The following is a 26,968-nucleotide window of genomic DNA, read 5'->3' as shown; positions in this document are numbered from 1 at the left end:
AGGAGCTTCCTGCTCCTATGATGCTGCTTGGCCTGCTGTGTTCATCCAGCTCGACACCTTGTTATCTCTGTAGCAAATCCGTAGCCTATTACAACTGAGCCAGTTTTTATTTTTTGCTGATTTGGAAAATATCGTCACATATTTAATTTTAAACCAAGTGAGGATGGCAGTGGGTCTAAGGAATAAGTCTCTGAAAAGAAACAAGGTGCATGCACACACTTCAAAAATATATATGAAAGAGAGAAGTTATTTGTTTTGATAATATAAATGGGTTTCCTGCAAAATTAAACTAGAAAAGCAGGTTAAGCTCACAGGAGATTCCTGATCCAGGTTTGTGTCCACTGGCAAGAGCCCAGGAAGAAGCTGTCAATCTGCAAAATCTTACTTGGGCAATTAGGTTGAAATCTTTTAGGGCTCTGACCAACATGGGCAATTGTGAGATGTCTGACAGAATCACATGACAAGTGTAGCGAAGTCCATCCTGATGTCAGATTAGTTTGCTCCACCTTTCACATTTTTCACAAGTAGTGTGGAGAGATTCTCATCAGGCAGTGGTGAGAGGCCAATTAACACTCATTTTTGATTGTTAAACATTTTTTTTTTAACATCGCAACCCTTCACTTTAATATTTGGATTTCCAATTCACCAAACTTGCCAAGCCAGCTAGTCATTAGGAAAACTCAACAAGGAAACCAGAGCAGATATCTGACAAAGTCAGCTCACAACTTGCTCCAAACCACCTCCATGTTGAATGCAGGGAAGCAACACCTCAGAGATTGGTAATATAGAAAGATGAGTATTAATGAAGTGAGATGAGCTATCGACAAAGTTTAACAATAATGCCTCTTAATCAGAGTCCTACCTCTACCCAGTGAGGAAATTGTCACTTTGCATGTGAAAAGCATAAAAAATGACGCAAAATGCTCCCAGTGCCAACACAGCCCTTGCCAGACTGCTCACATGATTCAGACACAAGTCGTGCCAGAACTGGCATTGCTTAGGCCCCTGTAAGACTCCGTTCCATGGTTCCTTTGACATGAACAAGAAAATTTTCTGCTGTCCTTCACAGTAATCCGTCAGTATATGACAGTTTGATTACCTTTCAAGTAACTGTGGTAACTAAACACATTCCTAAAAATTGTTTAGTTTGCTTAAACCTAACATAAATAGCAAAGTAAGAGAAAAGCAAGGCAACATGAAGATGAGTCATGATACATGAAACTCAGAATATTCAGTGCTGTTCTGAAAGGCATGTTGGAATGCTACTAAGATGACAAGAAGAAGGACGCGATTGGAATTGTTGTAGAGACCACGGGTTGAGTCTTACATTCATTTTTTGTCAAAGTCACACTAAATTTTTGGAGGAATACACATTTTAAAACCTAATGAGTTTTCTCTTTTTATCTTACCAAACTTTACTCATTAATTTCCTAACCCACCCTGATGGCACCTCTCATGTCCAATTTCTACACCATCTTACCATGCAGTCTTCTCAGAAAACACACCAGCCAGAAATTTCCACCCAACGATCAGCATCCCTTCCCTGCACCATTTTTGAAAAGCCGCTCTACACCTGGATAAGTATTGACAAACCAACATCGCCCCTCAGTGGCAATGTTATGGTACAGCAGCTAGAAAGCTCTGCTGCCCATGGCAATGGCTGACATCTCCTTGCACATTAAATCCTATTCTCTCACCCTAGTCACTGGTTACTTTTCAGACCATGTAGTTTATCGATTTGCTACACCATCTCTTCTAGAAACCCTCTCTAAATCTGAGCTATAGTGTCCCCAGTGTCCACTGGAGACCTGTATCTTGTCATTTTCCAGTGGGGGAATATCACACATGCAAGCAATTGGGCATGTATAAACATGAGCTTTTATTTATAGCTCCCAAAGGGAACACAAACAAAACTAATCGAGTCTGAACTTAGACCAAAAGTGCAAAACAGATTTTAGCCAACAAGTATTGTACATTCCTTGATTGGCTGCTGCAACCAGTCTCATTTGTTATTATGATATTCATGAGGTTTTGTCTGGTTGTAGCAGCTGACACAGCTGAGCTCTGTCATGGACAATGGGAGCTACCACCTTTCTAGGTTCCCCGTACAAAATTGCCCCATTCTTCCAGTTCCTCAGCAACCAGAATATCGCCTCATTCTCAGCTCCAATTGTGCAGAGCAGGATGTTGAGGCATAGTCTGTCCTGACTATATTAGAAAGCCCTTTCATCAGAACATTCCAGGCAGTGGAAGTACATCTTCAAGAGCCCTATCGCCTCCTCCACCATGGCCCTTGTCCAAGTATTAAACCTGTGCTCCACATCCATCAGGGAATTACACAATGCTCTAGTAGACCATGGTTACAGTGGGTAGCCATTGTCACCCAGTGAGCAGCTTTATAAGACAGCCAGATCCTTAAATGCACCAGGCATGCAAGATTAAGGACCTCTGTGCTTTGCATCCTCTTTGCCAGCATAGAACTGCTTCTGAGCTGATTTGTCCTGCTCCTCCTGTCTCTGCCTTTACTTTCTTAGGTAGGCAGCCTCAGAGACCAACATGCCACCAGCAGGGGGGCTATCACTCTCAGTGGAAAGGACCTACATTGAGGACATGAGGAGCAAAGGAGTTCTAAGATCTTAGAATAGGCCATGGTGGCATAGCCTGCAGATGCAGGCTGAGCACATTTCACTTCACATTAGGACATGCTGGACATGGATAACAGGGGGATATTTCCCCTTCATTCACCTCCTTTCAGCATCAGCAGATGTGGCAACTTGGTGAAGGAGCCTTGCTGGCTGATACCACTGAATGCTATGGAGAAGGGAATGTTTGCAGCACTCCATCACCCTTCGTATTCCAAACCCACATCAACCATTCAACTTCTCACTGTATTGAGTACAGGTCATTGTAAGACTCACATGACCAATGTCGCCCCCACCCCCTCCAAGGCCTTCACGTCCACTTTAACCTCACCCTATCCTGCCAACCAATTTCCATCCATCTCTCCATGCTGGAGACACATTGCATTGAGTATCCCATCTGGACATGTTCCCAACTGCTTACAACTTGACGATATCCACCCTGCTCCTCTGTGCCGTCGTTTTGGAGGTCATTGTGATGGTCACAGTCAATATCTTCCCCACCCTGTACCTCTCATCCCCTTCAATGTTCCATATACTTGCATTCACCTTGAGCTTTCCCTGTCCCCATTCCTATCCCAACCTCAAAAACTGTCTCGACTTTACCACCCCAGCTTGAACTCACCTATTCCTTCTGGCAGTGAACGCCCTGCTATCCCTACTGACGCTGCTTTCACCACGATTGAAGGACCAACACTCAGGATTGCAAACATCCCTGACTTCCAGTTGACTTTGATGAGTAGCCCCTAGACATGACTGACCATTAACCACTATCTTTGTAGCTCCCTGAATTATGGCAGGTGATTCCCCTGAAGGCTCTATAAAACTGACTGTTACCCACTCATCAGATTGTAGTTGGACAGATCTCCTGACTGTGACTGTTCCAAGAGGAAGACTGACCGTGGCCAAGCCCCTGGACTTTATGTGGACTATGTCCTTGGACTTTATGTGAACTTGGACCCCTGACCAACAACAACTCATCCTTGACTGTATTGAGGACCAGTGGCCAGCAATTTCCAACATGGCCATTTGGTTGAATGAACGTGCTGTCCATTAGCTGCACAGACAGCTGGCATGAGCTGTAGTTGTTAGATTGACATCTCAGTGTGTCGCTCATCAAGAAAACTCCAACCCCAACCCACTGGACAATTTTCTACTGACAAGCAGCCTGTCTGTGAGTCTATACAAAACAATACCTCACTATGGCAGCATTGAGAGCCTTTAGGTCTGGCTGAAGTGCCTATGCACAAATAAGCATGGCATGGCGTTGCAAGGCATGGATGATGCAAGCATGCAGGTAGGCACTACGTGAGCAAGTGCTTAAAGACCAAAGGCACTGTTAGTCTGAACCATGAGCTTGTTGCCTGTCTGTATGAACAAAGTGTTCCCGCTGTAGCCTTCCAGTGCTAGTTGCCAGTGCGCCCTGCAGTGCAAGAGTGGTCTTCATGGGTGGCCTGCCAGTACTGGAGAGGTGCAAAGAAAGTGATGAGAGGTTGCAGGATGTCACATGTCAGTGTTCTTGGAGGGAAGGTTCATGTGGCTTGGACTGATGGAATGTACCATGGGCTATAGTTTGTTCATTGCTAATGTGGAAGTACTTGGAGCAAGCGACTTTGCCTTCCATGTTGCCATTCCCAATGTTGAACTTGTGTGGCGAGTTTGGTAAGATAGGAGGGATTTTAGTAAGGTGAGTTAGTCTGATAATGAAGTGTTTTAAAAGTGTTGTTCCCTGTCAACTGGCAAATTATCATTGTAAGATTCCAGCCTAGGTATATCACATATCTAAAAAAGATTAAAGAATGACCCGATGAGTATCATGTAGATCATTTCACTGAGAGAGGCAATCAGACAAAGAAAGCACATGAGAAACCCCTGATAGTACAACTTCCTACCATGGAGCCGTGGAAAAGTCAGAAAATTAGTGAAATTTGAAATAAATGTAAAGTTTGCCAATATCATGGAATCCACTGAGGCAACAAGATGAGTCAAGGTGTTCGATTAAAACAAATCAATCAAAGTCACAGCTCCAACCATTAAATAGAATTGGTCATCAAAATCAAAGGTCATGTTTGACATGGTCAGAGATGTCAAGAGAGCAAAGTCATGCTAATGGAAGGAGATACTAAGACAGAAAGCAAATTAGACCAGACAGGTTATTTGAATGTATTTAGGAAAGAAGAAATAAGTTGTTCTCTTCATTATTTATTTTCAAATGTTGTTTTTGTTGAACGTTTATTGGTGTTAAGGAAATGCTTTTGTTTTAATTTAAATTATTCTGGCAGCATCCATCGTACATTCTTTGTTTATGATTGCTGTAAGAATAAGTACGTGACTCAAGGAGTGGTTATGTTAGTTTTGTGGTGTTGTATTTTTTGATCAAGTATAATTTTACATTTTAATGTTGAATTTTTTTAAGCATTACAGAGAAAAGAGACACTTTTTGAGGCATTTTATCAGTATGCATGTTGCAAATCCTACAGTTCTATATTCTGTAAGTTTGACCTTATCAGTAACCTCATAAATAAGGACCAGCCATTTGTTCACCCTACAAATGTGATGCTGAAATGGGTGTTTCAAGGTCATCTGCAGGATAATGGCTACCCAGATGAGACTATTTCTCGCTGTCTAGTGTGTATTAAAGGCCCTTAGGCAGCCTCCCTTTGTCCTGAAATGTGCCTAGTCTGTCTCAGATTGCCCTGATAGTAAGATGTCCCAAAGGTTAAGCAACAGGTGAACTAACTGTGTCATACTGCTGTTCTGCAAGAACAAGTCAAGTTGTGTTCACCACTAATAGGATGCCGCTGTCAAGCCAAAAAGGAATTCCAAAGAAGTATAACACAGATTAATAATGCAGTGTATGAATTTAAGTGCTAGTGTGATGCCAAGTATGCAGGTCTAAAGACTGGGCAAATCATATTCTACAGCATATTGCTTCAGCTGCTCACAACAAATAAGGCAGTGACAGTACCCATTCAGGCTGCACTGCTTGGACAACATTTGTTGGATAATCCTGAGCATGTGAAGAGTTAAACAGTCAACCAATTTAGGATTTTCAATCGAGCTCATGGTATGGCATACTTCTGTGTACCAGAAACTACATAAATAATGCACAGGACTCTGTCCTTCGCACACCAAAAGAAAATGTGCATACATTGTGCCTGCTTCAACTCAACAAAATAGGTAACACCATTCACTGATTCTCAGGACAATACCCTGACCAATCAGGGTCAACCTACCTAAACTAAAATTGAAACAAAACCTGACAATTATCATTAACTGGTGCATTTTCTATGTCAATCTCTCTACCAATCAGAGTCAAATTATGAACCAAACTGTACACTTCATTAATGCACTGTAAAGGTTGGCTTACCCCTTGAATTGGTATTTTTGTCAACTGTCCTGATGAATGCAAGACAAAAAAATTTGACAAAATATATAGTTTCAGAGATAGTAGGAACTGCAGATGCTGGAGAATCTGAGATAATAAGGTGTAGAGCTGGAAGAACACAACAGGCCAAGCAGCATCAGAGGAGCAGGAAGGCTGATGTTTTGGGCCTAGACCCTTCTGAAGAAAGTTGTCTGAAGAAGGGTCCAGGCCCGAAATGTCAGCTTTCCTGCTCCTCTGATGCTGCTTGGCCTGCTGTGTTCATCCAGCTCTACACCTTGTTATCTTATGACAAAATATATACTTTTGCAGCAATTTTCCAATGTAGTATGAAACAACAATTTGGTGTTTATTTTAAAGTGGGGCGAGAGTGTCGTATCACAGCGGGTCAGGCAGGATCCATGGAGAGAGAGCAAGCTAACATTTCGAGTCGAGATGATATGACTCAGAGCAGACATGAAGTCCATTCTCATACTCTGATCAATTGGTCTATCAGCAGCCCTTCTCCGTTAGCAGTCCACTCTCTCTACTATTGTATAAATGCTGCCACCGTCACACTTCACATCACTTCTGATGAAGTGTCATCTAGACTTGAAACGTTAGCTTGCTCGCTCTCCATGGATGCTGCTGCGATTTCCAGCATTTTTTGTTTTCAGTACAGATTCCAGCACCTGCAGTAATTTGTTCCTAAAAAGTGTAGTTTGTTGCAAGACGCAAGTACTTTGTTCACATTCTCATTTCTACTGCTTGCTGCATTAAGGAGATGGAAATCAATTAATTCAATAATAACTGCCTACAGCTGATCATGTGGATACCTGACTCAAATCAATTTACCACAATTGATATAAACTTGGGAACAAAAAAGAATTAAATAAAAGTTGTGTTGAAACTGAATTATAAAGGGACAACTTCTGAAATAAGACTCATTTTAAACCAAAACTTAATTTTGGAACAGAAACATTAACGACCATTTCCCCAAATCTCTACAATTGGAAAATATTACATTGATGTTGAAGGGGTAAAAGGACAAACCTGAAAAACATAAGCCAATTAGTCTCTAGCTGTGGCTAAGTGAACACTTATAAATTCATGGACTGATTAAAAACATTTGGCGTTGATTGTTAAAGCTCGAGGTAATTTGATTCATCTTTTGAGAATTGCTGCAAACAAAGGTATATTGAAGATTGTATATTTGGATTTAATAAAATGTTTGCTTAGGCATCACGTTCAAGATGTATTTGAAAGTTAAGAAAAGTGAAATTGCTTAGAGCAATGTCTATGTGACAGAAGTCAAACAGGAATAATATTTTCTTTCAATCGGCCAGGTGTGCTCTGTGGTATCACAAATTCTCTTGTCTTTACTCTCCTTCTGTAAATGTCAACAGCCCAACCCCGCAATGAATCCCATGCAAGCTCATTTTAATACATTATAATGATGGTCAGTGATGCTGAAGGTTGGAGATTCCTACTTTTAACTCTTCAAACTCAAGTTACAGCAAAATATAGAAGATGCTGCAGTTTCCAGAATGAATTGAGAGAGGAGGATTTGCAACGTTTCTAATCTAGAAATGTGAGTGAGCTATATTTGCAATTTTTGTTTGTCATTCTGCCAGCACAGTCTGTTGGTTACGTTCTCTTGTGTCTGATAAGTGTGAGGCTGTGGAGAGGTTTGTATCCTTCCTGGTGAGGACTTCTTCTGAGCATATCCTGGTATGCTTTTTGTCAGGGAGGGAAGGAGAACTGAATGCCTTTCCAATTCCTTACACACTTTCTTCTTTCTACACACTCACCAAGGATGTCAAAGAGGATCATTAGTGCACTTTATTAAAGAGGCAATAAGGCTTCAATGCAAACTTGCAACCCCATTCAACTGACTGCACTGATCTCCCTTGTCTGTAAGAATAATTCATTTACCTTTTAAGGCTGTGGATCCCTCCTGGCAGTCACAAAAATCCCTAATATTAGTTGAAATGCATTATCGAAACGCATTTGACAATTGACTGGAACACTTTATGGCAATAGTGGTGGAATCCTGTTTTGTGTCACGGCATGGCGACAACAACATAGTCATTCAGCATTACCGGGTAGTTGATTTTCCACAAGCCCAAAATGCAATTGATAATACATATATTCCTTTCTGGTCTCTTACAGAATGCCCCTTGACCCATTTCAATATGGGATATATTGCAAGCTGTCAACATTCAAAACTCAGCTCTTTGATATGATTTTATTCCTGAAAGATAAATCATATTATGTCCTATGGATGATAAAATCTTTCCTGATTATTATGGACCTACTGAATGACATTAACAGCAGCAGACAAGTTCTGCAGTTAAATATCTTCTAGTTTAGTTATTGAGACACCATTGAAATCTTAAAGGGATGCTTTTGCTGCATAGATTAGATAATACAATATAATAATACAATACAATACAACACAGGAATAGGCCCTTTGGCCTCCAAGCCTGTGTCAATTCCTAGTCCTTATTTAGACCTGCTACTTATTGCCCATACGTGGTTTCTATCCCTCTGTTTGCCTCCCTTTCATACATCTATCAAGATACACCTTAAATGTTGGTAACATGCCTGCTTCCTCCACCTCCACTGGCAGTGCGTTCCAGGACCCATCATCCTCCGTGTGAAAAATTTTCCTTGCACTTCTCCCCTAAACTTTCCCCCTCTCACCTTGAGCCTGTGCCCTCTTGTAGTTGACCTTTCCACCCTGGGAAAAAGCCTCTGACTATCCACCCTAACAATGCCTCTCATAATTTTGTAGACTTCTATCAGGTCACCCCTCAACCTCCATCTTTCCAGTGAAAACAATCCAAATTTATCTATTCTCTCCTCATAACTAAAACCCTATAGACCAGCAACATCCTGATTAACTTTCTCTGCACCCTCTCCAAAACATCCATGTCCTTCGGGTAGTATGGCGACCAGAACTGCGTGCAATATTCCAAATGTGGCCTAACTAAAGTATTATGCAGCTGTAACATAACTTGCCAACTTTTATGTTAGATGCCCTATCCAATGAACGCAAGTGTGCTGTATGCCTTCTTGACCACTTTATCCACTTGTGTTGCCACTTTCAGGGATCTGTGGCATGTACTCCAGATCCCTCTGTATGTCAATGCTCCTAAGGTTTCTGCCATTCATTGTATAGTTCAAACCTGAATTTGTTCATCCAAAATACATCACTTCATATTTGTCCGGATCAAATTTCATTTGCCATTTGTCTGTTCAAATCTCCAATTTATCTATATCCCGCAGAATTCTTTGACAATCCTCTTCACTATCCGCAATTCCACCAATTTTGCTGTCATCTACAAACTTACTAATCAGACCACCTACATTTTCTTCCAGATCTATATATTTATATATTACAAACAACAAAGGTCCCAGCACTGACCCCTGCAGAACACCCCAAGTTGCTGATCTCTGAAAAGCACCCTTCCACTTCTTCTCTCTATCTTCTGTGACCAAGCCAGTTTTATATCCATCTGGCTAGCTCACCCCAGATCCCATGAGACTCTACCTTCTGTACAGCCTGCTATGGGGTACCTTATCAAATGCCTTACTAAAGTCCATGTAGACAACATGATTGCCCTTCCCTCATCAATCATTCTTGACACCTTCTCAAAAAACTCAATCAAGTTGGTGAAACATGACCTTCCCCACACAATCCCATGCTGCCTATCACTAGCAAATCCAATTGTTTCCAAATGTGAATAAATGCCATCCCTCAATATCTTCTCCAACAGCTTCCCACCATTGATGTCAGGCTCACTGACCTGTAATTACTTCGATATTTTGGTTTCCCTTCTTAAATAAAGGAACAACATTGGCCATTCTCAATCCTCTGGAACCTTAACTGAAACCAAAAAGGATGCAAAGATATCTGTTAAGGCACCAGCTATTTTCTCTCTTGCCTCCCACAGTATCCTGGGATAGATCCCACCTTGCCCTGGGTGCTTGTCTGCGCAAATGCATTTCAAGACACCCAACACTTCTCGATGTTCACATGCCTAAGTGTATTCATATGCCTTTCCCTAACAGCAACATCCTTCACACCCCACTCTTTGGTAAAGTACTCATTAAGGATCTCACCCAATTCCTCTGGCTCCACACATAACCTTTCTCCTTTATCTTTGAGTGGGCCTCCTCTTTCCCTAGCTAACCTCTTGCTCCTAACATATGTATAAAAAGTCTTGGAATTCTCTTTAACCCTGCTGGCCAACAATATTTCATAGCCCCTTTTGCCCCTCCTAACTCCCCGTTTGAGTGCTTTCCTACTTTCTCTATATTCTTCAAGTACTTCATCTGTTTTTTTGTTGCTTGGACTTTAGGTTTGTTTCTTTTTTTAATCTAAGCTGATAATTTGCCCTGTCACTCCAAGGTTCCCAAAGCCTACCATTCCTGTCCTTCATTTTCAGAGAAACAAGCCTGTCCTGCATTCTAAGCAACTGATCATTAAAATGCTCCCACATGTCAGATGTGGATTTACCCTCAAATAGCTGCTCCCATTCCACATTCTGCAATCCTTGCCTAACTCAATTACAGTTAGTCTTCCCCAATTTAACACCTTCATCTGAGGTCCACTCTAGTCCTTAACCATAAGTATCCAAAATGCTCCTCCACTGAATTTGATCACCTGGCCGAGCTCATTTCCCAATACCAGGTCCAGTCTGGCCTCTTCTCTCATTGAACCACCCACATACTGTTTCAAACAAAACCCTCAATATTGGAGAAGTTAAAATCACCCACCACAACAACTTTGTTAATTTCACATCTTTCCAAAATCTGACTAAGGATCTCTTCCTCTGTCTCCTGCTGGCAGCTGGGAGGTCTGTAGTACAATCACAGCATTGTGATTGAACCCCTCCTATTCCTGAAGTCCATCTATAATGCCTTGCTGTAAGATCCCTCCAGGATGTCTTCCCTCAACACAGCTGTGTTATGCTCCCTATCCAGTAATGCAACTCCCCCACCTCTTTTGATTCCTCCTCTGTCTCTTCTAAAACATCGATATTCTGAAACATTAAGCTGCCAATCCAATGCCTTTTTCAACCATGTTTCTATGTTAGCATCAACATCATAATTGTATGCATGAATCCAGGCCCTCAGTTCATCCATCTTACCTGTGATACTTCTTGCATTGTAACAAATACAGTCCAAGCCTCCAAATCGGCAACCTCTCCCTGACTGTTATGCTTCTTAGCTATAGTTGCCTTAGTCTCAAGCTCCTTCCCAAGTACCTGTACTTACTGACCAGCCGTTCTGGTTCCCACTCCCTTACCACAGTAGCTTAAACTAGGAAGGCTCTGCAGTATTCTACAGATCATGTGTCTTCTTTGCTTTGACCAACTTGAGTAAGACCCTTTTCACTAGCAATGCAATTGATTCCATGGCCTCTACACTTCCACTCAGAGTTTGGAGAAAGTTAAAAGAAATTTATACAGAACATCACTGAGGCTTGGTTTGATTTGTTGCAATGAATAATTGAGATAGGCAGTGTCACATCTTAAGAGAAAATTGGATGAATATTTGAAGCAGAGAAAAGATGTAGAGACGAAGGGAGATGTGAGAGCAGCGGGATTAGTTCGGGAAGACTGGAGTTTTCATAAGCTCAATAAACCAATTGCTGGTTCATGTCCCATGAATTCATGGCTCAATAATATCAGGAAATGGTGTTGAAAGGAATTTTGAGTTGACTGCTCCAGGTGAAGATTGAACACTCTCACATGCTCGCTGACCACCTAATTTCCTGTGCAGTAGATTCCATGATTTTACTTTATTCTAAAGCTCTGGAATTTGTGTGATTTATGACAAATGGAAAATTCTGTTTACTTGTAAAATTATCCAACACTTTCTGAGATTTGGCATTCAGTGGGAACATAAATGTATATCATGCCTGTAGTGGTAGTGCCTTCAGTGATTCAGTTGCACTCATGTCTCTGAGTCAAAAGGTTGAGAGTTGAAGTTCCATTCCACAGACTTGGCAAGGAAAATCTAAGTTGGTGTTAGTGCTGCCACTTTTCAGATGAAACTTTAAGGACATGGTCCATGTACCCTTTGAGATGGATATAAAAATATCCCATAACATTAGTCAAAGAAGAGCAGTGGGATTCCATTTCCATATTGTCTTATTAAGGACCTTCTCAGTACAAATATTGTAAAGTTATGGAGCTGTTTCTCCTGATCTAAGAAAAATTTCCGGATGATGGTACTGCTACTGGATCCAGACTCCACAAGGATCAGAGATGTGCCCAAAGTTGATTCTTAATGGGAGGTAGCCAATAATAAAGCTACTTCAATGTCCAGTTAAGGATAGTGAGTGGACTCCTGAAGTGGAAATGCTGAAAACATAGGAACTCGTTAGCGGAACAAGCTCTCACCATGAGACCAGTGAGCGCACTTCAAAGGACTTCTGATGAATAGGCAAGCAGTTGCCATTTACTGACCCTCACCTCTTCACCAGACATGATGCTTCTACCTCCTGCTGTGATGCTGTCTCCCTTTACCTGCCGGGGTGGAGTGCTTGCTGGTAGAAATGCTGACACTATATTGGGGTGGAGTGGGTGGGGTTCCATGCACTCTTCACAAGAACATCCAGAACTCAGTTCAATCGTTTAGTATTGCAGGTAAATTAAGCTAAATGTCTGCCTGATCCTTCTGGATGGGCAATCACTTTCAATTCATGTCTGAAAAAAATACAAGGAGGCAGGGGCCTGTGGGAAATCTAGAGTGGTACAGAACCTCCATGTACTTTTTCACCATTTGTAAATCTGTCTGTTCAGTGCCACTATGATTCCACACCTGCAGAACAAAATGGACATTATTTCAAATTTCAGGCAATGATATGCTTAATCCATTTCATCAACTGTCTTTAAATCTTCCCCTATGTTATTACCCCAATTGTTTATTTGCAAAGCTTTGGTCAAAAGCAATCGATTTATACACAAACCATTTTAATCAATATGTTTTAAAATGTGAATTAATATTGAGGATAATAATTATCCGCAAAGGTCATGTGTTGAGATTGGGTTCATTTCTTCTTTCCATCATAACTTGTCTGACTTAACTTTCTTTTCCTCTTATTAAAAGCTTGACTAAAAGTATTACTGCTGTGATAAAAGGCCAGGATTTTGTCATCAATATTGAATGGCAGCACTTCTGTGACATGGGTTCCATTTCTTTCTGACATTAATTTTGTTCCAATATCAGCTATAAGAAATCTCTTAACATTTATTAACAGTGATGTCATTAAGTAGACCAAACAGTCAATCACAATGACAGATTCTCTCAGTCATCCAAAAGAAATAAAAGGCAAGGATTATCTGTGATGGGACACACACATAGGGTTATGGTGATAGCTGAAATGTGATCGACTAGAAAAAATATTTAAAATCTTTGTATTTCTTCATCCCAATAAAAAGTCTTAATATTCCACAATTAAATTTATTTTCAGAGCTAGAGTTGTTCAATAGTAATTGTGACTTAGTAAGCCCTTAAAGGCAAAGTTGTACCTCATTTAATGCTTTCTAGTGTTACTAAAAGTGTAAAAGGCAAAAGCTCATGTCCAATCAAGTAACTCCTAAGGTTTCAGTTGGTGAGGACTTCAGCAGCATTCCCGACGGAAGAATAGGAATTACTGACAGTAACATCTGCAATTCCCCTTTTAACTGCATATATGTGAATGCCAAATTTTTCTGCCAGTTTCAATGAATAATAACAGTGAGCACCGACAATGTCATTATGATTACAATGCAAAATCTAGGCTATTGCATTCACAGATCAAGCATTTCCTCATTTCCCCCTTTTAATTTGGATGCTATTGGACTGGACAGAATACGTAGAGCGAAGCTGTTCCTGCTTGCAAAAGTAACAAGAGGGAGAAGGAATAAGTTTTAGGTAAAAGAGGCATGAATAGAGAAAAAAATTATTTCACACAGTGAGTAGTTAGGGTATGGAATGCACTGCCTGGAAGTGTGTTGGAAGCAGGTTCATTTGAGGCATTCGAGAGGGTATTGGGTGATTACTTGGATTGAAATAGTGTGGAAGTGTGTTGGGAAAAATTCAGAAATTGCTACTAGGTAATGATGTTCATTTGCAGAGCTGGTGCAGGCATGATGGGTCGAATGATGCCCTTCTGTTCTGCAACAATTCTGTGATTGTGAATTGACATTCTGCTGTTGCAGGCTAGGAATCCCTATGTCATTCCTTCCTAGCTTTTACTTAGGTGATGTTTTTGTGTTACTTGGAGACTCATGTGGGGCCTCTCCCATGTCTATGTTGGCCCAGCCATCTTGCTTCCCACCACGACAAGCCACATTAAACTCAGCCTTCTGTTGTATTATGATGCTGTCATTTATTTAGCAAACTAAACAATTAAATTGCCGGACCAGCAAATGTTCTAATGAATTTGATTAGCTGCATGCCCACTATGTTATTTGATGGGAGGATGCTGACAAAATGTGCCTTTCATTTACATAACTGATGTAAACTCTAGACTTAATGTGCATCAATTTCTTCAGTCAAGGAAATTTGTATGGATGTGAAGGCAATATTGACCGACAATCAAAGCTTTATTAACAGCCTCCTGCTAATGCGACATTTATGCGTTTGAACAACAAAAGCAATCCTGACAGTCTAATTTGTCCTTCTATAATTAGTGCAATTGCAGAATAAAGCAATGTCAGATCAGTAAAAGATGGTGAAAATAGTGATTTTCATCAAATCATTTCCTTGTAGCTGTATGCTGACAATGTAGATATTCCAAATCTCTCTGGAGTCTCTGGCAGCAAAGTCTTGTCAAATAAAAATAATCTTGTGTTATTACCTTTTTTTTCTAATGTGATTCTAAACAAGCTTGATGCTCTTGTGAAATTAACTGAACACCATTAAACTTTGAAATACTACAGATAATTTTGTGTTATAAGAATTACAGGCACAATAATTTTCCAAAAAAGGAGATCAGTCTTTAAAAGTTAACAATTTTCCTTTATTATGGCATCTATTCATGCACTCAGGTGTTCAAGGTACTTAGTAGCCAATGGCCATACTTAACAAAAACCGAAAGAACTGCTGATGCTGTAAATCAGGAACAAAAACAAAGTTGCTGGAAAAGCTCAGTAGGTCTGGCAGCATCTGAGTATGATCTGAGGATCTGAGAACTTTTCCAGTTCTGAGGAATGGTCACCAGACCCGAAACGATAACTCTGTTTTTTCCCTTCTCGGATGCTGCCAGACCTGCTGAGCTTTTCCAGCAACTTTGTTTTTGTTGTCAAGTATAATGTCAGTTGCCACATTTCCATACGTGCACTCATCAGAGGCTCACTAACAGCAGTGATATTAAATGACAATGTATTCTTATTTTGTTCGATGTCAATGTAGAAGTAAATGTTTTCCAAAACATCTGGAGAACTCCCCTGTTATTTAGTACCATTTTTTGCCCCCGAGAGGCAGAGTGCCTCAGTTTGACAACTGTCCAAAGGCAGCATGAGGATTCCATTAATCTGTCACTGTGTACAACAAACTGATTTTCTATTGGTTTACTGACGGTGAATGTCTCCCCCAGTGACTAACTTGAGAGCTATTTAACTCAGGTGTGAACATAATTCGAGGTTATGAGGTTGAAAACGATGGTTACATTCACTGTGTAGGTATACTGGCTGTAATGCTGCAAGTGCTGTGCAGGTTTCTGGTCTACGACTTATGAGAGCCAAGGAGTTTATTGCAGGGAGATGTATGGGGTAATGGCCTGTATGCCAACAGCTAGACTTATCATCCATGGTTTTACAATGACATCAAATCATGTGGGGCGAAGACCAGAAGAAAGAAAGCACTGGAAAGTACTGTGCCTCTTTATATAGTTTGCAATGAATGTTACTGGTTTGCACTAATATTGTGTCAAGTCATCATCTATCCCAAACATCCAGATGATGCTAGTGACATTTATTCTTGGAGCTGAGTTATGAACTAACGCACAAAAGTGGTGTTAACCAACACGAAAAAGCCAAAGAGAAGCACAGTAGCAGCAGCAGAGATGAGCAGGTGAAAGACTTTGAGGCCTTCTCAAAAATTGGACCACAGAGAGGAAAACCCTGAGTCCAGCAGCCAGCATAAGTGGCACCACGGGAGACACAGACCTGAATCTAAGGTGAGCATGAGCTCCACCCTACCACATCTTTCCTGGTATGTAGAAAGGCCAGAAAGACCAAGCAAGAGCAGAGTGTGAATAAGTCATTTCAGTCATCTTACTTAGTTCGGGACTGAAAGCACACCGATGGGGAAGCATACAGAAAAGGCCCAGCCATGACTTTGCCAAGATCCTGTGGCAGTAAAGATCTCACTGGCACCAAACCTGCCTAGGAGCTGTGCCTCACCTGCATAAGAGAAGCCACTTTAAGGTTGTTTGTCCAGATAGCAGTGGAATATTTCCAACTGCAATGCAAAACATATAAAAAGCACTCTAGGTCAGTAATGATCTGGTATGAATTGCAGAAATCCCAACATCTAAACTGACAGCAACTGAGCGGCTGACGGTAGTTGAATCACTAATGGAGTTGAATCCACAATCTATTGAGTTCCAGACACTCTGCTTCCAGCTGAAACTAATCTGACGTTGAAGGTTTTTCTGAAGAAGAGTCAAATTGTCTGAAAATTTTAACTTTTCTCCTCTCCCCACAGATGCTACCAGACCAGCTGAGTTTCTCTAGCGCCTTCTATATTGTGGAGGTGCTGGCATTTGACTGAGGTGGACAAAGTCAAAATCACACGACTCCAGGTTATAGTGCAACAGGTTTATTTGAAGATACAAGTCTTCTTCAAATGTCAGTGAGAGAGGTAGCAACAAACACAGAAATTGCAAGCAAAGTATGAAAGGGGCATAGAACTGACGTGGTGTTGAACAAACTTAAGATGGCTGTTAAATCTTTAATCAGTTAGAAAGGATTAATATGAATTTCTTTCAAGTCACTGCCCTGAGATAACTAAAGGTTTTAACAGTACACCAGAGGTGATATCCCAGGTCAGACAATGCATTTTAGGTGTGAGGCCTTGTTTAGAATCTGGTTGTGTATCAGCTTGGAGTCAGACTGGTTTTATTTCCAAAGTAGGAATTTATAAAATGCCACATTGACTCTACACAAATTGTGTGCTTTTTGAGTAAAATAGAATGTATATACAATTACAAATCGGCAAACGCAAATTCACCTCATAGATTTATGTGTGTGTGTGCACGTGTGCGTGTGAGAGAGAGAGAGAGTATGAGTGTGTGTGTGTGTGTGTGTGCGCGTATGAGAAAGTGTGTGTATAAGAGAGGGTCTGTGTGAGTGTGCGAGTATGGGTGTGTGTTTGTGTGAGTGAGTGTGTGTATATGTATGCGTGCGTGAGAGTGTTTGGTGTGGTGAGGTCACCTGCAGTGCGACATCAACTCAAGATCCTGGTTAAGGCCATCCTCATGGGTCCCGAACTTGGCTATAAGCTACTGCTCAACGACTCTGTGTTGTTGTGTATCCCAAAGTCTGGCTTGGAGGACATTTACCCAAAGATCCGAGGCCAAATGCCCTTGACCACTGAAATGTTCCACCACTGGGAGGGAACATTCCTGTCTGGCATTTGTTGTGCAGTCTCCATTCATCTGTTATTGTAGTGTCTGCATGGTTTTGCAAATGTATCATGCCTCGGGAATTCTTGCCTGCAGCATATGAGATAGACAATGTTGGCCGAGTCACATGAGTATCTGCCATGCTCACAGTGGGTAGTATTCCCATGTGTACTATCCATGTCGATGATCTGACATGACTTGCAGAAGTTGTCATGACAGGGTTGTATGGTGTTGTAGTTGATGTTGTCCTGAAGGCTGGGTAGTTGGCTGCGAACCATGGTCTGTTTAAGGTTTGGTGGTTGTTTGAAGGCGAGAAGTGGAGGCGTAGGGAAGATCTTGGCGAGATGTTCATCATCACTGATAATGTGTTGAATGCTGCGAAGAACATGACATAGCTTCTCCGTTCCCAGGAAGTACTGGACGACAAAGGGTATCCTATCAGACATATCCCGTGTCTGTCTTCTGAGGAGGTCATTACGGTTTTTCGCTGTGACACATCGGAACTGGCAATCAATGAGTTGAGCATCATATCCCTTTCTTATGAGGGTGTCGTTCAGCACCTTCAGGTGTCCGTCTCGTTCCTCCTCAGATCCTGTGCATGCATCGGGCTTGTCTGTAGAGGATGGCTTTTTTAATATGTTTCAGGTGGGAGCTAGAGAAGTGCAGCATCGTGAGGTTATCCGTGGGCTTGCGGTAGAATGAGGTATTGAGATGTCTATCCCTGATGGAGATGCGTGTATTCAAAAATGAGACTGATTCTGAAGAGTAGACAAAGGTAATACTGATGGTGGGATAAAACTTGTTGAAATCGCTACGTAAAGAACTGCGGATGCTGTAAATCAGGAACAAAAACAAAGTTGCTGGAAAAGCTCAGCAGGTCTGGCAGCATCTGTGAAGGAGAAAACAGAGTTAACGTTTCGGGTCCGGTGACCCTTCCTCAGGACTCGCTATGTAATTGTTTCAGTGATTTGTTGCCATGAGTCCAAAGGAAGAAAATGTCGTTGATGTATCTGGTGTATAGCGCTGGTCGGAGGTCCTGCACAGTAAAGAAGTCTTGTTCAAAATTGTGCATGAAGATGTTGGCATATTGGGGTGCAAGTTTGGTCCCCATGGCTGTTCTGTGTGTCTGGATGAAGAACTGGTTGTCAAAGGTGAAGTCGTTGTGGTCGAGGATGAAGCAGATGAGTTGGAGGATGGCTTCTGGAAGTGGCTGTTGCAACTATGCCATCATCGTGGGGGATGTTGGTGTAGAGTGCCGAAACATCCATTGTGAGAAGGAATGCTCCTGGTTCGATTGGTCCATGGGTGCTGAGTTTCTGTAAGACTTCAGATATCCAGCATCTGCACCTTACTTTTACTTAAAATTGTTTTGTTATTCATTAGTTTGCTTCCTTCTCTAATAAGATCATTTTCCCATTTTCTGACTTTTGCTTAAAGTCACAATAATTATTATTGGCCTAATTCATAGAATTTCATTTCAAAATTTATAACTTAGAGCACTTCACTCAATTTAGTCTACGGTATTTTCTGCTCACAATGTGGTCTCCTTGACACTGGGGAGATGAAACGGAGACTGGGTGACCACTTTGTAGAACATTTCAGCACACCGCTGTATTCCCTGGCCAATGTGAAGCTCAGCGAAAGCTGGAAGAACAGCACAACATTCTGCAGCATTCTGGATTTAATATCCAGTTCAATAATTTTAGGGCTTGAGCACCTTCTCCCATATCCTTACCCCAACCCCAACACACCAGATCTTGTCATCACATGGGCTGCTACCACAAACAACCCATTGTCGGTCACTAATGGTCATCATTAGCAGCTATTCATTCTCCCAGGCTGACCCATTCCTTTATCTGCCCAATTGTTTTTCTCCATCTCTGGCACCACTTCCACCTATCATTTACTCCGTCCCCTTCCCCCTCTCCAGACCACCCCATCTTCAGTGTATGTAGCAATCTTTTCCCAGCTACAATCAGTTCCAAAGAAGGCTCACTGGACTCAAAATGTTAATTCTGCTTTCTCTCCACAGATGCTGCCAGATCTGCTGGGTTTTTCCAGCAATTTCTGTACTTGTTTCTGGTTTCCAGCATCTGCAGTTTTTATTTCTGGTACAGCAGTTTGATGATGCATTGATAGAAGGGATCTTTTTATCCTAACCCATATAACAGGAAACTGATTGATTGAATCTATCAGAAATGAACATTGAATAGAGTTAGTTGATTACTGGGTGTCCTGTTGAACTGATTAAGTTAAAAGCAGCCCCTTAAGATCTTTGCCATTTATTGTCCTAAGTTTTTCCTTTGTGGCTACTCCACTGGCAAGAAAGAAAAATATCCACTTCATATTTTCACATGTAAGTTCCAACTCGTTTGTAGATCCAAGTGTATGTGAATAATAAAAGTCTTGATTCCAGAGTTATGCTTTGTACACAGGCAGTGAAAGCAGCGTACATTTGTAATTAGCAGTATTTGTCGAATGTAAAAATATTTTTGGTCCTCTCATTGCGATGCACAGTGAAAAGTCTGAGTCTATAGAAGTAAAACAGAATTAATAATGTGGAAAAAAGTTATTTTGGTTATGCCTATGACTACTTATTCACATGACTACCTAATTATTTTCTCTTCTCCAGGAAACAGAAGCAGTATGTTAAGAAATGCTGGACAGATGTTCAAGTGGGTGACTTTGTGCAGCTATTGTGCAATGAAATAATTCCAGCTGATATGCTCCTATTGCACTCATCAGAACAAAATGGAATCTGTCACATTGAGACTTTTAACCTCGATGGAGAAACAAACCTCAAACAAAGACTTGCAGTTAAAGGGTTTACAAATCCTGTAAGGTGGTGTTTTCCTTTTTTTGTTTGGCTTGCTGTTCAAAGGGAACTTAATTTAAGCATTTTGTAAGAAGTTGCTAAGACAGAACCTAAGATTTGTTTTTGCAAGTATGTGATTATGACATTCATTGTGTGCCAACATTACCTGTAGTACTAAAATCTCTTCACATAAAAACAGCTGGGTGGAAATGTAAATTGATCTTACTCTTTCCAGCTGAGCAATTTAGAAATTAATCTGTTACTTTACCATTATAACAACTTGCTGTTCATAAAGCATACTGTGATTTTTACAAAATCTGTCATTCATAAGACTACACTTGGTTGCTATGTTGACTTGTTTTCCAGCATTCTAGTTTTGAACCAGAGAACTTCTACTGCACTATAACCTGTGAAAGCCCCAACAATGATCTCAACAAATTTGAGGGCATTATGTAAGTAGTGAATGACTTGTATTGCAGCAATATTTTTGCTGGTTTATGATTTTACTTTGTTTTAACAAAGTAATGCTTTGTTACTAATGCTAACCCTAACACTAGCCTTAATCCTATTGCAAGTTTTTCAACATTTATGAATATGATAGATTTTAATAATTTAATTACACTTTTGAACATGCCAGTAGTGTGTCTGAGAGGATCTGAATTTGGGAGGTTACTCTTCTGAGCTTTGACTTTTACTGGTTAATATATTCTCAATAGTGATCAATAGGATGCAGATTTGATTCTGGAATTCTGCAGACAGTAAATTCCCTCTTTCATCCAAGCTGCTGTTAGTTCTAAGAAGATAGGTATCATCTCCTCAGTGAGAGGAATGTTGATTGAATTTTCATCGTGTGATTTTATTCATCCCTCTAAATTTATGTACTTGAGATTCTTAAAGCCATCATATTATTGTCACTGAATAATTGTCCACTTAAAAGAAGTTGATGGAGAGACACACATTAGGTACAATGTCATTACAGCATAAATTGAGTGCCTACTCTTTGTAAATACATAGATTAGATAAAATTAATAGGCTAAATCCAGGAGGTGGATCTAAACAGAACATGCTTTTTGAATTGAGGTGTAGTTTCACAGTTGACCTTTTGCTTCAGATTATAGTGAATTTTAAGAAGGGCATATAGCATAGTTAAAATAAATTAGGTGTGAATGGTTTTGTTTTTCAGGGAAAGTCCTGAAAATAAGATCGGCTTCAATAAAGACAGCCTCTTACTTCGAGGCTGCACCATCCGGAACACTAAAGTTATTGTAGGAATAGTTATATATGCAGGTATGTAGAACATGTGATTTATTATTCTTATGAAGTTACTCTCTTGGGGTCATAAGTATGAGGTGGGATCACCATTAAACAAAAAACAAGTAAAGGGAGTCTACTGTGGCAGCAGTAAAGGATCTCTTCCAAAAATGTAAATTTGGACAAGTGTTGGCAGATTCTAACTGAAAAGTTACCAAATTAGAAAAGAAGAAAGAACTTTCTTTCATACTGGGCTTTGTAAAGCTTGAGATGTGCAAAATATTAAATCAGGGAGAAGGATTTCAAATCCCACTAACAGTTTGAGAATTGAACTTTAGAAATAATAAGTTTAATCTACCTCACCAAAAATTTGTCACAATAAAAATTATTTTGAAAAATGTAAATAAATCTGGAAATTAACAGTACTTGCAAGAATGATTATAAAGCTAAAAGATTATTGGAAAAACCTGACTGGTTCATTACTATTCTTCAGAGAAAGAAATTTGATTTCCTTATATCTACAATAACTCCACTTTCATACCAACCTGTTGACACCTGTCCTCTGAAATAGACTGAGATCCATTTGGCCATTATTGGAATGCTGCTTGCAATTCTGGTCTAACTGCTATAGGAAGCATCTTGTGAAACTTGAAATGGTTCAGAAAAGATTTACAACGATGTTGCCAGGGTTGGAGGGTTCGAGCTATGGGAAGAGGCTGAATAGACTGTGACTATTTTTGCTGGAGACTTGGAGGCTTAGGGTTGAGGTTTATAAAATCATGAGGAGTCTTGATAGGGTGAATTGCCAAGGTCTTTTCCTCACGGTAGTGGAGTCCAAAACTTTAGGGTATAGTTTAAGGTGAGAGGAGAAATATTTAAAAGGGACCTAAGGAGCAGCTTTTTCACACAGAGTATGGTGTGTACATGGAATGAGCTGCAATTACAAAAGACATCTGGATGGAAATATGAATAGGAAGGGTTTAGCAGAATACGGACCAAATGCTGGCAAATGGGACTATATTTATTTAGGATATCTGTTCGGCATGGATGAGTTGGACTGAAGAGTTTGTTTCCATGTTGTACAGCTCTATGACTTTATGACTCTACTCAATCACATTACATTACACCAGGGATGGGCAATAAAAATACAATTTTGCCAATAACACCCAAACCTTGAGAATGATTTCATTAGTAAGTCATTAGAAGTTGATATTTGGAGATGAAGTTTTTTGGTTGGGACCCCAGTGTTGTGATTACTTCTGGGCCCAATGCCTCCCACCAACCCTTCATCACCCTCTTGCCAGCATCTAATGTGCAACATTATTGTGAAGGAAATGTCTATTCAGTGACAGAGGGCAGCTTGCTATCTAATTAATGAAGATGAGCGTGCTCCCAACACCAAAGAGACAATAGACAGCCCTTCAATACTGAGGGAATGAAAAACTCCTTTGAACGCTGTGAAAATGGCACAAAGATACCTAAGCCAAATGCTTTTAATGATTGACAGCATTAACTGAGACTTACAGTTTGGACCATTCTGAAATTTTAAAATAATATTCAGTATGCAGATTGCAAGTGGATTTCTATCTGATTGTGTACTGAAATGTATAATGGATAATAGCAATTTTTCAAAAACATCTTCTCAGGTCATGAGACCAAAGCAATGCTTAATAATAATGGACCTCGCTACAAACGGAGTAAATTGGAGAGGAGAATGAACATTAATGTCCTCTGCTCTGTAGTTCTCATGGTGGTCATGTGTTTCCTCGGAGCCTTGGGTAAGATGTGTAAGAGTAAAAATGTTCAACTTTACTGTTATAACTGAAATGGTACAAATAAAAATGCTCTAAGTTTAAAATGGGTAGCGTGACAAAGGGGAGGTTAAATGAAATGAAATCCTTTCACTCACTCTATAAGCAGCAAGTAACAATTCATTTATCCAACTTTAACAGTAAACAAATTAACAAAACTACTAACAAACCAAACAATCTCCCTTAATTACTAATTATTCCCGAATAAAACAAAATTCTAATCGTATGCTTCTCCAATAAATACAAGTCCCACATTAATAAACCAAATTAATAAAACAAACTTAAAACTTAGTCTCTCAAAATTACAGCCAGGATTAGTGTTCTGGAATGTTCTTTGCCTTCTCCACTGTCCTCCAGTGAGCAATGCTTTCCTCTGTCGAATTCTTATGACAGAAATATTAGCTATGAGTGTTGTGTTGCCTTTATTTATATGGTGCTTAGTCTTAGAGCTTAGCAATTTCTGTGAGAGCCAGTGAGTTTGTCTTCAGATGGCAATTTGATCTCACACCGATTTTCAAATGGCCACTTCTTTTATACCCTTGATGACTGATCGATTTCTTACAATAGGACTGGTCCTAGGTCATCAAAACCATCAGATTTTAAATTTACTTGGGTTTTGGTATCTAGAGCCTGCTTTAAATGGCTAAACTCAAAAGCCAGGTGTCTTGGTAAAAATGATGCTTTGCCTGCAACAATAAAGCCTTTTGGTACAATGTTTCAATTCCAAGAGAACTCTCTGTGCATCTGCTGCTGCCTGCAGACTTTTTTTTTTAATCTCCAGGTCTAAAAAAAACACATCTTTTGAAGGGACCATGCACTCTTCCCCCTATCACTTTACAAATAAGTTCTAATGTCCTGCCTTCCAATCTACAAGTACTATACAAACTTCGCAACAGTAGCAATTGATAGAATAAATCAATTACTCCAATGAGTGATCGTGTCTATCATTCTCTCTGTGTCCTAACTCTCTCCAAGTTCCAATCACCCACTATTCCTTTCCTTGGACTTCTAGACTAGCTTCTGATAAAGCAAAACCTTGATTTTGGAATAAAAATCTTTGTTTTCAACCCTTTCCATGGCTTCTTATCACAAAATGATAGTGCCAACATTTTGGTGTCCCTGCTAATTTCTGGCTGACTCTGTAATCTCCAGCTCCACAACCTTATGACATTATGTTCCCCTAATTCTGGTCTTCTGTATATCCCCAATTTTAATTAGTTTACCATAAGTTGCCATACTCTCTGCTGCCTTAAAGCTGAAGCTCTGGAATTCTCTCCCTAGACTTCTGTCGTTCTCTGCCTCTTTTTCCTCCTCTAAGTTGCATGATCAAACATCTGGTTTTGTACTGGAAAATGCAGTTTTTAGCCAGTCTGGGCACTCAGGTACCATGTAAATTCATTTCCAGTGTTCTGACCTGTAGTCCATTTACCTTAGTAAAGCACCGACAGAGGCCTATACTAGTTGCTTCCGTTTATCTGCAGCAGCTGAGTTGGTGCTGGGTCCAAAATTCAAGCTTTCTTTGAAATCATTCTCCTATTGGTCCTATACCAACATGCCCCCCAACACCCACATCATCTCTCCAACAACGCAACTTGTCCGAACATGAAAGACATCACCAAGAATGAGCTGGTGTCATTTATGCCGTGAAGGTCCCAGTTCTGGTGACCCCCAATGCTAGCCATCCTATCTTAGAAGACACTTCTTAAAATCTATCTCTTTGACCAGTCATTGAACCTATTATCTCCTTAAATGGCTAAGTGTCATATTTTGTTTTATGATGCCTCTATAAAGCTCTGTGATATTTTATTCCATTGAACAAATATTATTCCATTGTGCAAATCCAAGCTACCGTGTTGAAAGCGTTACAGCAAAATCTCTCATGACCCTGTAAAGTTTGCTCATGAAGCTCCAACATAGGTAGTTCCTTTGCATGGTTGAATTAAAAGTAAAATATAAAATAACCTATTTGCTGTATCATTCTTGTTTTAGTAAGACAAGGCATTCTCATTTGTCAGCAGCCTTTATGCTTACGTGTTTTCATTACTTCTATTGACTTTCATACAACTACCAAGATTGATACCACTGACAATGACAACTTCTAATGTGAAAAATCACTGGCATGGATCGCAAGACCTGTAGAAATTACTTGGATTACTTATTTCCAATGAAGCAGATTCCAGAACCATTCCAGATTAATAATCATATTTATTTATAGAGGGAGAATGTAAAGCCTCCATATCTTAGGTTGTCCCTTGGAACTGAGAATGACTTGCTTCTGCTCTGGTTCAATAAATTCTGAGATACTGTAGCTCATAAGTTCAATGCACAAAAAGCAGACTGTGCCTCTTGCAGGGCAGATATTGTTTGAATGGTTGTCTAAATGGGTTTTTCTAAGGTACAGCCAAGTGCAGTAATAAATTTTGCATATTTGTCCATGGCGATTCAAAAAACCTGTTGAACAGAATGAATTACCAAACGTTCGGTTCCAATGCTCAAAAAATACAAATGGATCTTCTTTAAAGGAGATGAAACCTGACATGGTGTCTGGAAGAATTATTGTATTTACACTGACACTGAGGATTGACATGATGGTGAATGCACATCATTCCCAACACATATCTTGACAATGAAGGGATTTGATTTGAAATATAAAGGAAACCATGGCAGCAGATTATATAACATAGAACATAGAACATTGAACATAGAACATTACAGTGCAGTACAGGCCTTTCGGCCCTTGATGTTGTGCCAACCTGTGAAACCAATCTGAAGCCCATCTAACCTACACTATTCCATTATCATCCATATGTTTATCCAATGACCATTTAAATGCCCTTAAAGTTGGCGAGTCTACTACTGTTGCAGGCAGGGAATTCCATGCCCTTACTACTCTCTGAATAAAGAACCTACCTCTGACATCTGTCCTATATCTATCACCGCTCAATTTAAAGCTATGTCCCCTCACGCTAGCCATCACCATCCGAGGAAAAAGGCTCTCACTGTCCACCCTATCTAATCCTCTGATCATCTTGTATGTCTCTATTAAGTCACCTCTTAACCTTCTTCTCTCTAACGAAAACAGCCTCAAGTCCCTCAGCCTTTCCTCATAAGACCTTCCCTCCATACCAGGCAACATCCTGGTAAATCTCCTCTGCATCCTTTCCAATGCTTCCACATCCTTCCTATAATGTGGCGACCAGAACTGTACGCAATACTCCAAGTGCGGCCGCACCAGAGTTTTGTACAGCTGCAACATGACCTCATGGCTCCGAAACTCAATCCCTCTACCAGGACACTTTGGCAATGCTAAGGCACATTGTGGGTAGTCTTATGAAAATGCAACAGAAAATGTACACTGTGAAAAAGATAGTGTTGACAGCATCAGCAATGACTTGTTTATTTTCATCCTCAAAGCGATTATATATGTACTGTGATTACAAAGAGTAGAGCTGGATGAAC

General features: G+C 40.3%; 1 protein-coding gene across 1 annotated transcript in view; it reads left to right on the top strand.

Annotated features, from left to right (window-relative positions):
* atp10b (ATPase phospholipid transporting 10B) overlaps positions 1-26,968 on the top strand; it is a 268,085-nt gene that overhangs the window by 176,352 nt on the left and 64,765 nt on the right. The window contains exons 5-8 of the mRNA XM_048604042.1: positions 20,265-20,469; positions 20,814-20,899; positions 21,631-21,734; positions 23,345-23,476. Of these exons, the coding sequence (XP_048459999.1) occupies positions 20,265-20,469; positions 20,814-20,899; positions 21,631-21,734; positions 23,345-23,476 (527 nt within the window). The remainder of the gene's footprint in view (positions 1-20,264; positions 20,470-20,813; positions 20,900-21,630; positions 21,735-23,344; positions 23,477-26,968) is intronic.

This window comes from Rhincodon typus, chromosome 12 (assembly GCF_021869965.1).
Source record: "Rhincodon typus isolate 14 chromosome 12, sRhiTyp1.1, whole genome shotgun sequence".
Taxonomy (NCBI): Eukaryota; Metazoa; Chordata; class Chondrichthyes; order Orectolobiformes; family Rhincodontidae; genus Rhincodon; species Rhincodon typus.
This window is presented reverse-complemented; position numbering and strand designations above follow the sequence as displayed.